The sequence below is a fragment of the Austrofundulus limnaeus genome, unplaced genomic scaffold (genome assembly GCF_001266775.1).
Source record: "Austrofundulus limnaeus strain Quisiro unplaced genomic scaffold, Austrofundulus_limnaeus-1.0 Scaffold2057, whole genome shotgun sequence".
Classification (NCBI taxonomy): Eukaryota; Metazoa; Chordata; class Actinopteri; order Cyprinodontiformes; family Rivulidae; genus Austrofundulus; species Austrofundulus limnaeus.
Window position 1 is genome coordinate 1 of NW_013954459.1, and position 17,109 is coordinate 17,109.

Sequence of the window (17,109 nt, forward strand, 5' to 3'; positions counted from 1 at the left end):
CACACACACACACACACACACACACACACACACACACACACACACACACACACACACACAATCTAACAGAGAAATCAGTCATGTCCCCGTAGGGACAGGCCGAATTGTCCCCACAAGTATAGCCAAACCAAGCCTGGAACAGCCTCACACTTGCTGCCCTCAGAGCCTGCTCATCTGCCAAGAAGGTGACATCTTCAGATGAATTATGGGAGATGGTTGTCATCTTCTCCGGGGTCACCGGCGAGCTCGGGCTGCAGGCTCCCTCTGCTCCCACCATCACACATCAGCCATTTTAGAGGTTGAAAGCCTCGACGGGGGACCGAGGCAACCTCAATTAAACCTCCATTAATATTAATACATTTTGTCGTTTCACGTGAGCTGCTGCTAATTAAATGTGTCCCTGGCTGTATAATGGGGGTCAGCCGGGGTCTCGAACATGAAGCTAATTCACCACATTACAGCAACAAAACACGAGTCTGAATCAAGACTTAACTACAGCAAGAGAAGASGACAGTTTCATTACATTATCTTTATTCCACCAGATAAAAAAAAAAATTGAGATCAAGATTGCTTTTACAAGAGTGACCTGACCAAGACGTCAGAAGCACACACTTGTCCACATTGTTGCTCTTAATATTCACACATAAAGTTTTTAACTAAAAATAATCTCAAACATTTCTTTGTGCTTCATGCTAAAACTTTCATCCCGCTGACATTTCCATATGACAAGATTATCCTGACAGAAATAATAGATTATTCCTGCTGGAAGAATATTTTCCATAGAAACACAACAAGAGATCTTTATTTCCCCCACAAACATTCTGAATTATAATTTTTTCTTCTTTATTCTAATTTCAGCCAGACTAGCTTAAATTCTCTCAGCTGTGGTTTTGTCATTTCTAGTTTTTAGTGACAATTTTGCTATTTTAAGCTTTTAGTTACTATTCTTTAGATTTAGGGTTTTAGCTATAGTTTTGGCATTTTACTCTTTATTTACAGTTTTGTTCATTTTAACTTTTAGCTGCTGTTTGGCTAAATTTAACTGTTCGATATTTCTCACTTATTTTTTGCTCTGCTTGTTTCGTTTTACAAACTACAAATTTAGCAGTCACTTAGTTTTGTTTGTGAGCATTTTTGCAGAAAATGACCATTTTTCCAGTTCATCACATGCTTTTCCCAGAAGGTTTAAAATACAAACGAAAAACTATTGAATTAATAAAATTGGAGGAGGGATTTCTCAGACTTGACTCCTGTTGGTGTTGGTCTGCATTCTTGAATTCATTTCTGTATGGTTACAAGAGATGATTTGTTGTTGACCAGGGAGATTAGCCAGACCTGCAGTGGAAGGTCATATAACAGCCCCAGATGTCCAATCTAATCATTTTTAATGTATCACAAAGGGCAAAATGTGCACGCACACACTGGACTGCACTGTCATGCTGCCTTTTACCAACTGACTACACAGGTTATTAAAACTCTGCAAGTTGTTTTGTGCAGAGACATTTATCCACTTTGTACATTTGATGATGAAAGTCTAAAGCCCTGACATCTGCTGGACACGACTCAAACAGAAACAATAAAGGCTAAACTCCACTTGTGACCGGCGCCACCGAGCCAAACCTCCTAAAGCTGCTCCCTGATGTGTGCATGGATGGAAGGCACTCGGCATGACCTCATCTGCAGAGATCCACAATGAAATGAAGCAGTAATAACGCCAGGGTTGTTTTGTTTGCATGCAGTGAGCTCAGGAGCTGAAGCCAGCTTGACCCACTCATGCTGGACTGTAGCCAGAGCCGGTACAGTCAGGATCCTCCCCTCCCCTGCAGGATCGAGTTAGCACTTTCTCTGAAACACTCACATCCACATGTGGCTCTCTGCAGTAGCTGAGCCACTGATGTTTGTTTAGCTGCACTCCAAATGACAGCAGCTCAGAGCTGCAGGCAGGATTAAAGRCTGGATTCAGTCTGAAACACCACGTCCCAGCTGACTCTGCTCTGCTTTAACTTCTTTTTCCCTCTCATGTTGTTTCTCCCGTTCTACATAAAGGCCGTCTCTGACTCCTGAACACCTCGCACCTTTGCTCCTCTTTCTGCCTTTGCCAATCCCCCTCTGGCTATTGAGTGTCCAGGCAAATGATTTTTCCTCCCTGCCTGGAGGGGGTCAGAGTTGAGCTCAGCACTGCGTGATGAAATCGGCTGAAGGCCTCTGCTCTTCTGCGTCCAAGGACATGGAGCTACGCTTGTACCGTTCTGCTGTCAATCCATCACCTGCCACAGCAAAACGGGAGAGGAATACTCGTGTGCATATATGAGCGCATTCAATACTCTGAGGGTGTCTGCCGATTGAATTAGGCTGTAGATCAGCGCTGACAGGACTGAGGCTGTCATTAGAAGGGGTACGGGCTGATTTCTGGGGTCATGGTCCTGTGGCTTGTGTGGGCGAGTGGCAGAAATGTCCTCGAGTTACAGATTAGTCTGCAAATTGAAGTGTAGAAACCCGCGGGGTGAAACTTCGACACAGGTTGGAACGACAATCACAGAGAGTGACTTCAACGCATATTAACAGTGGGTTGTGAAAGTACTCGCTCCTCGTGGTGATTTGTCCATTTTGTTGCTTTRAAATCTGAAATTAAAACGAATAAATAATAAGTCTACAACAATTCTTTAAGATTATTGAAATTCAATGGGAAAAAATATTTAAATAATCCCAAAAAAAGCATAAAATTAAGAAACAGAATGCATTCTGCAGTCAAAACTCAACACTTTGTGTCGTCATTGCCTCTTGCAGCAGTCAAAGCATCATGTCTCTTCAGGTTCGTCTCCAAGATTTTAGTCCATCTAATCTCTGGACATGTTGTCCATTATTCATGTCCAAAGCGTGTCCAGTTCCTTCAGCTTGGATGGGTGCTGCTTGTGTCCAGCAATCTTTGACTCAAAACAGTGATTCTCAGTTGGATGGAGGTCTAACTTTTACTGAACCGTTCCAGGACATTTAACCCTTACGTGGTATTTTTTGAGTCATTGTCCTGCTGGAAGCTGAACCTTCGCTCCATCTCTGTAAGACTACAACAAGGTTTCCAATAAGAAATTCCATGTAGTTTTGCTCCATCTATTTTTTGTTTAACTCTGGTCAGTTTCCCAGTCCCTGCTGGTAAAAAACACCCCCACAGCATGATGCTGCCACCATCATGCTTCACTGTAAGGCAAGGGGCTCCTGGCATGATGAGAAGTTTAACTGTTCAATTGAAATTTACAGTTTGTAAGTGGGAAAGTCCCACTTCCCAGTACAACTGGGTCACAGCACAAGTATTCAGCGAAAATTCAGCTGAATAAAGATTTTACAATTTTACACAGCCAATTACGCAGACTACTTTTGAGCCCTGTGTACCTCTTAGTTGTGAGATGCTGTCCTTTTATGGGTAAAATAACCAGCATGCATTGTGGGACATGTCGTTTATGGAGTTTAAAGCAACGTATGTTTATTTTAAGACATCTATGAAGATCTCGTGGGCCATTATGTTATGGCAGGCCACATTTGGCCTTACAGGCCTTGAGTTTGACAACTGTGATGTAGCCCAAACCTGTGCAGATTATTGTGGTCCTGTGGACAGATCCATCTTTGCAGAAAGGCAGCAGCTCCATCAGGGCTGTCTGTGGCCTTCTGGATGTTTCTCCTATTAATGTATTGTTCGATACAAGTGTGTATTGAACCTAAAGCACTGTTCGATACGGTTCAATACGGGTACATGTATCGTTGCACCCCTAATATCTTCACAGCATTAAGAGTATTTTTGACAATTTTGATCAATTTGGACCCAGGTCTTTGTTTTAAATTGTGACATGCGTGTTGAATGTTTTCCACTGAACCCCACTTTAAAAGCATCAGGTTGTGTCTTTGTTAAAACATGCTCATGTTGCTCTGCTCTGCGTGTGGTCCGTCCTCATGAGGACAGGGCATCGTGTTTTGATTTTTAACGAGAAGCATCACCTGTGTGCGCAACAAGTGGAAACTCTGCTCTGGGGATGTGCCTCACACTCCTGTTGATTTCTTTTTAATGACGAGCCACACTGTGTGTGTGTGTGTGTGTGTGTGTGTGTGTGTGTGTGTTGGACGGAAGGATGTGCTGGTTCTGTTTGAATGCACCCCACGCACTGGACTCCTGCAGTGCAGGAATAAAAAAAACAGGTCCTTTGCAGACAAAGTGGGCTGTTAGTTTGAACCCCCTAACKCCCCCACCCGGCTATGGGCCAAACCCTGATCTTTTATGCAGTCACTGACCCTTGCAGAGCCCTTTGGGCTTCATGATTTCTTCACCTTGGCTGTAGCTCTCAAGACTTAGACCCTGTTTACACAACACCAGTTTTGAGTGAAACTGTTGCATTTCTACTGCAGTTCCATCATTTGTGTATGCAACAGGTCTTGTTTCTTCTGAAAACAAATGATTCTTTGAATCCAGGTCTCGAAGGTGGGTTTTCGAAAGCAACCCGTGAAGTTATACACAGAAAAGATGGCTGCAATCCAAACGTTTTCCTGCACTTGACTGGATGAACAACAGTAACTATAGTGGATAACAGAGTGCTGATTGTGCTGCTCATCATTTTCAACACGTAGGAGTGACCCAACCTCATCCTGGGTCCAAACTAAGGTTTGTGTATTTGCTATTTTGGATGTATCAGTTTTCATGCTCTTGAACGRTCTGCTGTGGGTCAGTGATTCACCTCAGTCAACAATGAAACACAAACATTTCCAGATTGCTCACATGTAAAYGGGGCTTTAGTGGTGTTGAAGTGGTGTCAAATCTGGGGGCAAATTATGCTTCTACTGAAGGAAAGGCTTAGGCTTCAAAGCAAAAGGTGTAAATACATAGAAATACTGTAATACATTCATAATGTATGCACTTTTATTTTTTAAATTTGTATTTTTCTCAATTTTACTTCAACACACACACACCACCTTCCTAAAACTTAACCAAAAGTGTCCCAGATGGCCTTTTATTGAGATTCCCGACAAACTTAAATTTAAGGAAGGTGTCTGTCGATATGGAGTATTTTTTTTTTGAGAATTACTTTTAATCACATACAAAATCCAGCTGCAGCTAAATAAAAAAAGATTACCAAAAGGAGAGAATACTTTTTCAGCTCACTGCATTTGTCTGGTTTTYAAGTTCATTCCAGCAGATAAGAGCATAAATAATCACAACAGTCTGGTTTATAAAAATGAAATATTTTAATTGGTGGCTTGATGATTCATCTTTGCAATCGTAGGAAACAAACCCAGAAAAATGCGTACACGGGAGGGAGGCAGACAAACTGCACACAAATAAAAAATAAATCCCTTTCAGACTCTTTAACACGCTTTAAAGGAGGACGATGCTAGCGATACCTGTTTGTTCATTTTCACAAAGGAGACAACACATCAAATAAACACATGGATGAAACAAACAAACAAAAAAAATTGCCTTTTACAGCATCAGCTTCTGGAATGATGTCAGTAATAGCTTTTTCCACACGCTGTTTTTTTTTCTGAGGACCACTTTGAAACGGGAGCGCTTAAAATAACGATCAAAATAAAAAAAGGGGAGAAAAAAATTGAGTTTTCCTTTCGACCCACAAACGCAGTCACATATCGGTTTGGAGTCCAATCACAGACTGATGCAAGTCTGACACTTAAAAAGTAATTTGTGGGCACAATAAAGCTGGGACCTGCAGTGTTTTCAAGTCACCATTAAAAAAAAAAAAACAACAACATAAAAACTGACTTGGAAGCYGATACAGAAAAGGAGGATCCCTTGTCCTCGTATCCATTTCTCTGTCTTTATTGCATTACTTTGAAAAGCTACACTAAAAGAAGGGCGAGGACTCTGGATCAGTCCCGCTGCCTTTCATCCAAACCTCTCTTCTCTCCTTCCCATCATGATTTACTCCCGATTAAAAAAGGAGCTGATCACACAACAAGGGGAGGATCCAGTGTGATCAGCTCAAATATAACCAGATGGTTGGGTTGTTAAAAGTTACATCATGGTTTGTGAGGACAAAAGAAGTAGGTTGGCTTCATTCATCACGTAATGACACTGAACTCGAGCTACATTCAGATTAAATTAAATGGTTCATGTCCAAACTTCTCCAACCCAGTAATAAATCTGAATCAAACAAGCAAAAACACTTTCTTTTTATGTTAAATATATATAAATATATATAGACATCCAATAAATATAATTCATTTTGCAGCCGAACAAATGTTGATTATGACCACATGTAGCCGATTCTTCTACCTTAGATTCCTAAACACAAGCTGATCACTTTAAATATCGATTATACGCCTGAAACTAATTTGCACTCTGTGTTTTTCTAACCAGATAAGTCCGCCTGCAGTAATTGGCTCCTGTTGCTCTTCGACAAACAATCATTGGCCAAACACGGACGAATGCCAAAAGATTTATTTTAGCTTCCCTGAACTCAGCCTGGATTACCTGCAGCTGACAAACAGCTTCACTGCTGTGATTTTTTATCAACGCAAAACATTCTTTTCTGATTTATTTCAAGTTTCTTTGCAGGAAAACATGTTTTTTTTTTGATGCATGTTGTGACTCCTAACGAAATGTGAAATCTAAACCATCTATTTGCTTGCAAAATATTTCAACTTCTACATGTGGGGCCTGAGTAAACGTCTGTCTGCTCAGGTAAATAAGTTGAGCTCTGAGGAATCACAGGAGATATGACCTGCAGCGGGATAACAGAGTGAAAACAAAAAGAAGGGATGTTGAGATTTCCCTTTTTGTTATCCCCTGCTGTTAAAAACGATTGGGCTGATTCTTTTGCCTGCGTTTGTCAGCAAAATATCTCATGAACCACTGGATGGACTTTACAGAATCTCTCAGAAAGAATGCACATCGAACTCGTTAACTTCTGGAGCCAGAAATGGATTTAACTCCGTCAATCTTACAGTTATCAAACTAAATTTGGTGTGGTAGTAGCTGAGAGTCATTCCTAACATATCCTCCGATTGTATGCGGGTTTTGTTTTTTAACGTTGGCGTTACCTATTACAGTCAACTCTGTTAGCAAAATATCTCACGAACCTCTTGATGGATTTTAAGGAACTTCTCCGAAAGTAATCATCAGCTGAACGTCTGCAACTCATTCAACTTTTGTAGACTCAGCTAATCAAATATCTATCTCAGTCAAATTCACAGATCATGAACTAAAATTTGATGCAACAGTAGCCGAGAGTCGGCCTCAAAACATCTCTTGCATGAAATCGCAAAATATAATTTACACGATGAGATTAAAACAGATAAAAGTCCTCATTTCTCATCTTAAGACTGTAGTTTAAAAAGTCTGGTTTGAATGGATATGCATTCCTTCAGTTCTTTTAATTTCAAATATTCTGAGTGTATTTGTGCTGAGCTTATAAACGGATGGAATTAAAAATAAAGGATGATGAAATAAAATGAATTACAAATTTAAACGGGCGTAGTGATTCAGGCCTGGTCGTGTCATGGGAAGGAGAGACGAGAACGACGGGAGGAAGAATAAAAAGGAGGGGCTTGCATCACGGTGACGGTCACGCATTTGAGTCATGCTGTTGATGCATCACCTTTCACCTCAAAAAACAACAAAACAAACAAAAAACAAACAAACAAAAAWAATTGGTCATGAAACAAATCATTCGCAAAACATCCTCTGTCGGTCATTCACACTATTTACAGAAGCATACACTGATCTGGCATACTGTACACACTATTTACACACATACACACACTCAGATTTACGAGTAGTCAAAGAAATTACTGTAGTATAATGCCAACGTAATATCTGGCACTAATTATGTTGACTATGATCCCGGTACACAGAGGCACTGCTACCTCGCCCCGTCTGCTCTTCAGGGTGAAACCAACGACAAACTACGGGTCACCAGAGCTGTGTTTGCCCTTTAAGGTGGGGCCGAGGACCGTATGAGATTGCTGCTTTTACAACGCAGTCTGAAAGGGGCAAAAAAAAAGCTTAAAATGCCACCCACTACATTAAGGGCTCACGTCACCATGGTGACCGGTAGTTTCACAGCTCCCATTTCAAGCGTTTGTCTGAGTTAAGGCTTCCAAAGCTGCACCGTTCCTGGCAACAACCTGCAGCWAGACTCCCAACCCCTCCGCGCCTGGTTCCTTCGCACCTACGTGAGACTCGGCTCTATGATTGGCTGCCGTCCTCCGCAGGGGGGCCGAGACCCTAAAAGGAGGAGAAATAATGGAACGACAGGAGCTTTGGGAGCCTTTATCAGAAAAACTGTCCCCATCACCCGCCCCATCCCTAAAGAAACAAAAAGAAGCGAGGCTTCAGTAATGGCTATGGTCCATTGTTTATCACTCCAATCCTTTAGTGTTCCACTTATAAAACAATTCAAAATAAAAGACATGAAGGAATCACTTGTCATTAGGCAGCAATGTTGGTCTCAGTGTTATTACAATTCTGCTTTAAAAAAAAAGCAAAAAAAAAAAAATCAACATACAAATAAAATCACATTTTAAAAAAATTAAGGATGAACCTAATTTAGGACCAAAGTATGGGTGAAATGGCTGATTTTTATGTAAGCACAAAGCTTTTAGAACACAACTGAGAGAGTTTCTCACGTTCCACCAGTTTCTTTGTTCGTCGCYGACTTTCATTGCGTCCAGGAGGAAACGACCGAGGAATTCACAGACTTGAGTTCCATTTCTCGCGCTCCATGTCGGGCCCACAGGAAATGCGAGGGATGCAAGAGGAGAAGCGCGGCGACGGGAGCTGAACGACTTAAAAAAAAAAAAAAGATCCCTCCCCTCTTCCGCCATCCTGTTCAGGAACAAATGATGGGAGCGCGACAAGGAAACGCGGAGAGGRGGGGCGTGTGTGGGGTGGGGGGAAAGGGCAGGCAGGCGCCAATAACAACTGGGCAAAGCTCAATAATGAGAGCTAGATTCCTGCTACCCCCAACCTCTGCCAGTCTGTCGTGGGTTTTGGGGTCTTTTGAAGCGGGCACGTCTTTCCGCGGATGGAAAGTGTGTGAGTTTCACATTACGTAATGCATGTTTGTTCTCGCTCCGCTGCTACCAGCGGTTGATGATCTGGTTCATGTAGTCCTCSGTGGGGAGTCTGATGCCCGCCTCCTCCGTTCGGCCCCCCTCCTCGCCGTCCTCCCGCTCCTCCCTCTCCACCCGCTCCCCCTCCCTGTCCTCCTGAGTCGACTCCGAGATGGTCCGGCCGCGGGGGGGCCACAGGCCGACGCCCGGGCCGAGGCCCTGGCGGCTCTGTTGCAGGTGGTTCTTGATGCGCTGCTGCCGCCGCTCCTTCTGCCGCGTGTACTGGTAGCGCTGCTGGAACAGGTCTCTGGCGTAGTCGTACAGCTCCATGTCCAGCTCGTTCAGCTCCTCGATGCGCTGCACCTGCGGGGGGAGGGGAGCAGAACAAATGTTTACATTGACCGGTGGATGAGAAAAAGAAAAAAACCTCAAGAGGAGATAGGAAGGAAATTGGAAAAGTAATTGTTTTCAACAGAAGTACAGAACAAACGAATTACAAGTTTTTTTTCTTTGTTGATATTTCGCAAGGAAAGATTTTAGGTTTTCCATCAGCGCTCTACAGAAAAGTTGCCCCCGAGGCTACTGTCTGTATTTCAGGGCATCAGATCAAGCTCTAAGGTTTGCTGGTGCTGAAAGTGTTGACTGTGCAGCTTACATCCAGTGGGTCATTTTATTGTGCTAAAATTGGCTTAGAATAAAACAAAAACAAAAAAGCTGCTTAAACACGCTGAAATTAAGATTTCAGACTTTTCTTCTGTTGATAATAGGACTGAGCATCAATTCCCTAAACTGATTCAGTKTCATAAGGTTTGGAATCGATTAATTTTAATTGGATTCGATTCAATTAACYTGGACTCAGTTCCTCCTGCGCACTAGATCTGCTCTTAAATAATGAAAATGGCTCAACTATGTTGCAAAATGGAATTTTACTTTTTTTGTTCTCTTCAGCACAAACAGCAGGTTTTGAAGGCAAACTTAAAAATTGGACAGTTTAAACTTGAACTGCAAACAAAGCTGTCTCAAAGGTGTTTMAATTAGAAAGAAACGTGAACTACATAATTCCATCACTGTAGATTTCATTAAGACATTGTTTCTTAAAGTGTAAAAATAATAATAGYGGTAACAAAAATAAACAATTTCTKCAGCATGTTGTCTATTGCACATTTATACATCCTGGGGATAACAGTTTCAGTCAGATGTTTATGTTGCACCATAACATAGTTTGGTTTGAGCACCTGAATGAGCCGCTTGAAGCTTTCATTTTCCACTGCAGAATAAATAAAAACCTTTCCAAACCAAAGTTGCGGTGGTTCCGACTTGTTGACAGAAGCTAACGCTGGTGCAAGTGACAAAACATAACATGCCTCTGCTTCACCACGCAYGAGACTACTGAGGTTAACGTCATGGTGGAAAATCGATTTCATGCTCTATGAATCAGTATAGAAAAACTTAAACTAAATTGATCCAAGACTTATTTATTTATTTTTTCCCTAGCCCTTGTTGACAAGAATGTCCATCATCTTCTGCTTTTTCTATTGCAGAGGCAACAGGGCCAGGAGAGAAACCCAGACATCTTTCTCCCCAGTTACATTTTCCAGCTYCTCCTGGGGCATCCCAAGGCATCCCCAAGTAATATATAATCCCTCCAGGGAGTTCTGAGTCTGCCTCCTATCACAGGAACATGCCTGAAAAACCTGTAAAGGGTGGAGGCATCCTCATCAGACGACTGAACCACCTCAACTTTCAACGTGAAGGAGCAGCGGCTCTACTCTAAGCACCACCAACATGAAGGAGCTCCTCAYTTTATCTCTAAAGGCTCAGTTATAGTTGAGCTTACGTTGGTGCAGTATTCTCTGAAAGGCTGTGTGGCAGTTCCCTTCTTAACATGTGAAATGTAAAAAGGAGATCAAATGCTCGACGGACAAACAAAGTAACAAAATGAATAGAATGGAGGGTGGTACGCTATAAACCTAGCTTAAGGCTGAGCCTGGCCACCCTACGAAAGAAGCTCATGTCGATGGTTTGTATTTGGGATCTTGTTTTCGTGGTCATAATCCAAACCTCATGACCATGGGTGAGGGTTGGAACGTAGACAAACCAGTAAATGAAGAGCTTTGCCCTTTGACTCAACCTASTCTTTCCCACGACCAGTGGTGGGTATAGTTTCCCTAAAGCACWAATAGGCGAACTAATTTCTTGATTAGTGCTTTAGGGCTTTTGCTGTTTTTTAAATTCATTAGTGGATTAGCACTTGCTAAGTTTATGGGCTAAATTTAGAAGCACTAACTGAGATCTTTAAACATTATTGATCAACATTATTGTTCACAGTTGAGCGTGAAAGCTGTCATACATTTGTGTCACTTATCTACAAGATCGCATGTCAAACTCATGGCCCACGGGCCAAATATGGCCTGTGGATGACTCTCATTTGGCCCACCAAGGGCACYAAGTGACAACATTCTGCACACAATAAATATTGTCTCATATKGGCTCTGAAGAATGTTCCATGTCTCAACTGGATTATTTTAGTGCTTTAGAATTAGTTTTTGCAAAAATWTTCAGTGCGTTAGTGCTTTAGAATTAGGGGACCTAAATATTTGAGTTAGTGCTTTAGGGCTAGTGCAACTAATATTTAGATCAGTGCTGCCCACGACTAACTGAAGCAACGCCCTCATTATGAAGGAAGAGGCCCAGATCTGTCGATCCATCTCCATTTTACCATCACTCGTGAACAAGACTCACTRATATTTAACAGGGGTGCAAAAATACATGTATCTGTATCAAACTGTTCAATAAAGTGAGAAAGGTTCAATACACACTTGCATCAAACAATACAGATTTTTAAATTTTAATTTATCAACCTGTCTTCTGAAGATGCAATGTGATGAAGGCTCAGTGGATTTGCGTTCGACTACTCCAACGAGGCTGCACTGTCGAGCGCAGATCTTCTGAGAAACTGTCTGTTTCAGCAACATTTAATTTAAAAACTGTACTTTTGAGGATAAACAAATGATCACAGTTAATTTAAATAAATTACAAGTTAAGAAGGGCGTGGAAATTTCTCTTTTTTTGTTTAGAAAAAATATCAAACCGTGAGACTTAAGTATCGAACCGAATCATGAATTTTCTGTATCTCCCCCCCCCCCGAATACTTAATCCTCTAATCAAGGCAAAGACTCTCACCCCTGACACGGGTGGCACATTCTACCTATTTCCTGTTGAGAACCATGGGCAAACCATCCCAGTGCACGTTGAAGGTTGCACTTTGAAGTCCTGAACACCAYAAACAGGACCAGAGACAAGGGACAGCCTTGTTTGAGTCCAACCTGCACCGGGAACGAGCTCCGCATTGTGTCAAGAATATGAACACAGCTTATAGCTCTTAGAAACCCTACAAAACCTCACTTGCCAAAAGAAAAACCCTGCTATCAAATATACATAAAGAAGAATAAGAGTGTAGCAGCTGCAAAAATATAACCATAATACTGTCTGTCTCACACATTGGACTCAAAAACACAAAACTGCTGGTGGTCCTGAGACGTTAAACTGCTTTCAAATCTTCTTCAGAGAGAAGCGTGTTTTGTAGAAACAACAGAAATGTGTCTCGTGTTAGCTCGTGTAATGCAGCTGGCTTTCCTGGAATCCATCATCAGCTGCGTGTGAGTCCAATACGGAGGGGATTGGGTTTAATGAGGAGAATCCCTTTGAAATCTGCGATCAGCTGCGACATGTCATGTGTGAGCAACATGTTCAACGGAGGGAGGCGACATGTTGAGCCCATGTTTGGAAATTAGATTTTGATCAGCAGCAGGAGGGACACGAGTTTGGATCCAGGGGGCTCTCAGCAACAAACCGTCAACTAGTTCTGAAGTCACAGCCGAGTTTGGGGTAAATATTTCTTTAAAACCATGTTCTGTAATTACTGGATAAAACTGGACATATTATAAACTACTTTAAAAAAAATGCCAAACACAAACTTTTTACATGCCAAACTCCAAATCCTTGCAATGTTAAAATTGGGACTTTCTTGTAATAATAACAACCATCCAGAGGCTCACAGCTGTGCATATTTTATTTTCCCTCCAAGCAGCTGAGTTTAATGTGTGAATCACCAGTCTGCCGTGTGCTGGAGAAAAAAAAAAAACGCAACTCAGGAAATTGAGCTTAAGAACTCCCACACTGGACCAATCAAAGTGTGAAGAACGTGTTAGAAGCTGCTGTTCGTTATCCCAATTCATTTTACAGCAATTATAAGACCAGTGTCGGCTCGGTTTTCCCATGTTCTCATTTTTCTGTTTACCACCCGTTTAGATCAGGGTTTGTTTAAACCTAAAAATATTTTCTTTTWTGAAATTTCAAGAATTAAAATACAAGGCTAACATGGTTCTTGAAGTACATCCCATGGTGCTTCTATGTAAGATTATTCTGAACATTTTTAACACAAAAAAATGTAGATCAGAATAGAAACTTATTAGTCAAGTATTCGCTTCCTAAAATCAGAGTAAATTATTTTATTTTCATTTCTACTTTCTAATTTGTGTTTTTCGTCTACAAGTTCATCATGAATCTGACCGTGGCGTTGTCCAGGTCCACCCCTGCAGCCCGAGTGCTGTTGTACTGCATGAAAGGCCTGATGAAGCGCAACCTGAAGGTCCGTTCAAAGAGGAACTGGGTTTTCCTCTGGTACTCGGTCAGACCAAAGAAGGCCATGTCACGCAGGTTCTTCTTGGCCGACTCCAGCAGCAGCTGGGCCCTCTTCTTCTCCGGYACCGTGGACATGTTGTAGCAGCCAACCAGACTCAAGTCTGCCAACATTCGAACCTGTGGGCGGAGGACAAGGTTCATCGATAAKGTTACAGCTTCACTTGTGCAGAACAGACCCACAAACCCACCGTTTACTGAAGGATGGAAAACACACACAAACAAAAAGAGGATTAGCCTGAGAGCGACCTCAATTATGAGAGTGCCTCTTGCACAAGAATCAAACAACAGCTTTTATTTTTTAATTTACTTTTTAAAAGTATATATAATACAGCCATCAAAAAACAGTACTGCGGTCCTATGAGGAGGTGAAGAGGTTTCAGGACTTTTCGGCAGACATTAGCTGCGTTTCCATTGCAAATGTGTGCAAAACTTTGTCGATATTCTGTTAATGTCGAAAAATCACAGTTTCGCAATTGCGGTGTTTCCTTTAAGTAAGAAATGCTATTAAAGTCACACGTGAATACGTTTGTTCTCACGATAAGTCATTACAAACATGGCGGCAATGGATGTAAACACAGCATAATTGCTACTACAGTACTAGTGCTCATCATCAGAGGAGACGTTGGCGTCTTATCGAGGCTTTCGAGCGACGAGCTCCTGATAGGAGCGACTACGTATGCTGTGTTTTTGGGAAAATGTAATCGGTGAGTTTACTACTTTCTTTTACAACTTCTGTGATTTTACTACTACTTTTACTTCCTGTTATCTTCTTCATTGTCGTCTCTTTCGCCAGTACAAACAGCTGGTTGTTGATCACGTGACTCCCATGATGCGAAAAAAGTGTTTCCATTGCAGTTTTGTGAAATACACCAATTTTGATACGGCCGAAAAACCACCTCATCCTAGCGCCAAAACATTTTGTCGAAAAACGTAATTTTTTTCGAAACTGACATGTTTCCACTGAGCAAATTTATTTTCGAAATTCTAAATTGCAGATTTTCATGGTCAATGGAAAAGCAGCTAGTGACAGAATTAAGACAGGGCTAGACCAAATGGACTCAATTTACAGGCTCTGACCGGCGGAGGAAAAAAAGTGTTCCAAGTGACACTTTGGAAACAAAGTCTGAGAACCGTGAGTGCCTTATGACTATTACTCTTTTATTTACTTGTTGGTGGTAAGTTTCAGGCGKTTGTGCTATGGTAACCCACCTGCATCAAGGCAACATGCTGTTATGTAAAAACTACTGAGACTGTGTAGATGTGAATCAGGTAAAATTGGGGCGAATTGACCCCTGTGGAGACTGGTCAGCATAAAAGCAGCTTAAGTCAAAAGGGCCTAGAGGCGGCGAGATGCCTTTAAGGTGTCAAGTGTTTCAATCAGGATGGTTCTGTGTGTGTGTGTGTGTGTGTGTTTGTGTGCGTGTGTGTTACATATACAAGTCAGAGGACCCTCAGTAGTACCACCCTCGGGTTCAGATGAGATAAGCTGGTCAAGGCGCCGAGGTGTGAGACTGAGATAACATGAGGAAAGAAGGTGAATCTGCTGTTTATGACCAGCAGGCAAACTCCTGACTGTGTAAACGTGTGTGTCTTCTGATGTGTGTGCAWCCCTTCTTACCCACCCAACCTTCTTTATTTTGAAGCAGTTCACTTAGCATCAAATTCACTTATGCAGCATTTTTTGTGTTAATATATTTTAATTTCTTCTGAAGAGATAAATATGACTGTGTCGACAGCATGAAGTGCAGAGATGCTGGTTAAACTGGAGATAAAAAGTGGTTGTTTTTGGTTTGTAATAAAAAAGATGCTCCAAAGTAACACTGAAGTGCTGAGCCTGTTGATTCTCTACAGTATGCATAAAACRGGGTTCATGCAGGTTTCATTAAGTTAAATTTAAGACCTTTTAAAGACCTTTAAAGACCATCAGGAATGACATTTAAGACCAAACCAACGCATTAATAGAAACATTCAAATGGTCTCAGAAATTTTAACACAGAAACCTTTTATTGCTATCAATTTAGGTATTAAAGGATATTTAATTTTAATACAAGAATACTAAATTATTTTAATAAAATGGTCATATCTATGAGACCTTCATATCRACTGCTGTGGACCGCTTCCAACGGAGTTAAAAAGATCACTGATATCAAGGAAAGTCTAATTGAAAACACACTTTCCCATGTTTAAGCAATAAGCAGTGGACATGACTAAACTGGTTTGTTTTTTGGGCAGGTTTATAAGCCGCTGTAGGCGGGGCGTTGTAGCGGCAAAGAGGTCGAAAACATGGAAGTAAACTGTGATGTTTTTTGCCTGCAGTTATGGCGGGATTTGTAGTTTAATACGTACAAAGACTGGTATCAAACTTCATAAAAGTAAAAAAAAATTAAGACTTGACAAAACAAATTTTAAGGCCTTGGATGAAAATCTGGGCGTTTTTCAGACTTTTTTAGGCCTAAAATTTAGATTTTCAAATTTTAGACATTTTTTAGACTGTTTAAGACCCRGAATGAACCCTGATAAGAAAACAGGCTAATACTGAAGCTGTGCTGTACTGTCACAACATTTCATTAAGTAAGATGAGGTGCTTTTTCCTCYGTACCTGTCTGTTGTTGGCCAGGTTGTAAGGACAGTCCATAAACTGCTGCAGTGTGCACCCCGACCAGTCTGACCCCTCRTAACAGGAAGGCAGCTCCTCGGGCGTTGGTGTTCGTCCATCGCACATGTGCAGGGAGGTTTTCCACGTAGCTCCCCGCTGCACGTGCCTCCACTCGCTGAGGTAGCGAGACACGGGATCTCTCAGCAGAGTGATGTAGTAGAACTTCCTGTTTGGCAAACAGAAAAAAAAAAACGGGAGAGGATTTGGGTTAAAGATCGTTACATTAAGGAAAGATCCAGAGTTTCTACAGAGATGAGAAAAGTTGAGCAAAAATTGATGCGACAAAGAAAACCACTTAATCACGTGTAATTCTACAAGCAGACCATGTGGGGGCACTGTTTGCAACACTTTTTGGCAAAAGTTTAGTCTTCATCCTGCCAACTCAGGGTAAGAGATGGAGGCTGTCATGCCGAGTCCATTATTATTTTCAGTTTTTCTAATAAAAAAAAAATCAGCTTCTGCCTGCAAAGAAAAAGATTTGCTGGAAGACAGGAAGTGGACCTGAAATAAGCGGGAGAGCGTGGAGGAGGACGGGGACGCAGCCTGTGCTGAGGCCACGCTGTGCAGGAAAAAGAAAACTGCTGGCACAAGCACAACTCCCTCTGCGGCACACATCTCCGCGCTGCAAAGCATCCTTGTGTCTCAGACTCCGACACACACACACACACACACACACACACACACACACACACACACAC

General features: G+C 41.8%; 1 protein-coding gene across 1 annotated transcript; it reads right to left on the reverse strand.

Moving 5' to 3' along the window:
* Positions 1-5,204: 5,204 nt before the first annotated feature.
* LOC106536962 (heparan-sulfate 6-O-sulfotransferase 1-A) lies at positions 5,205-16,577 on the reverse strand (the record flags this gene model as incomplete). The annotated part of the gene is given in 3 exon segments (XM_014034325.1): positions 5,205-9,414; positions 13,624-13,872; positions 16,355-16,577. Coding segments are annotated over 3 exon segments (808 nt in total), but the record flags the coding sequence as incomplete, so codon positions are not given.
* Between the last annotated feature and the right edge of the window lie 532 nt (positions 16,578-17,109).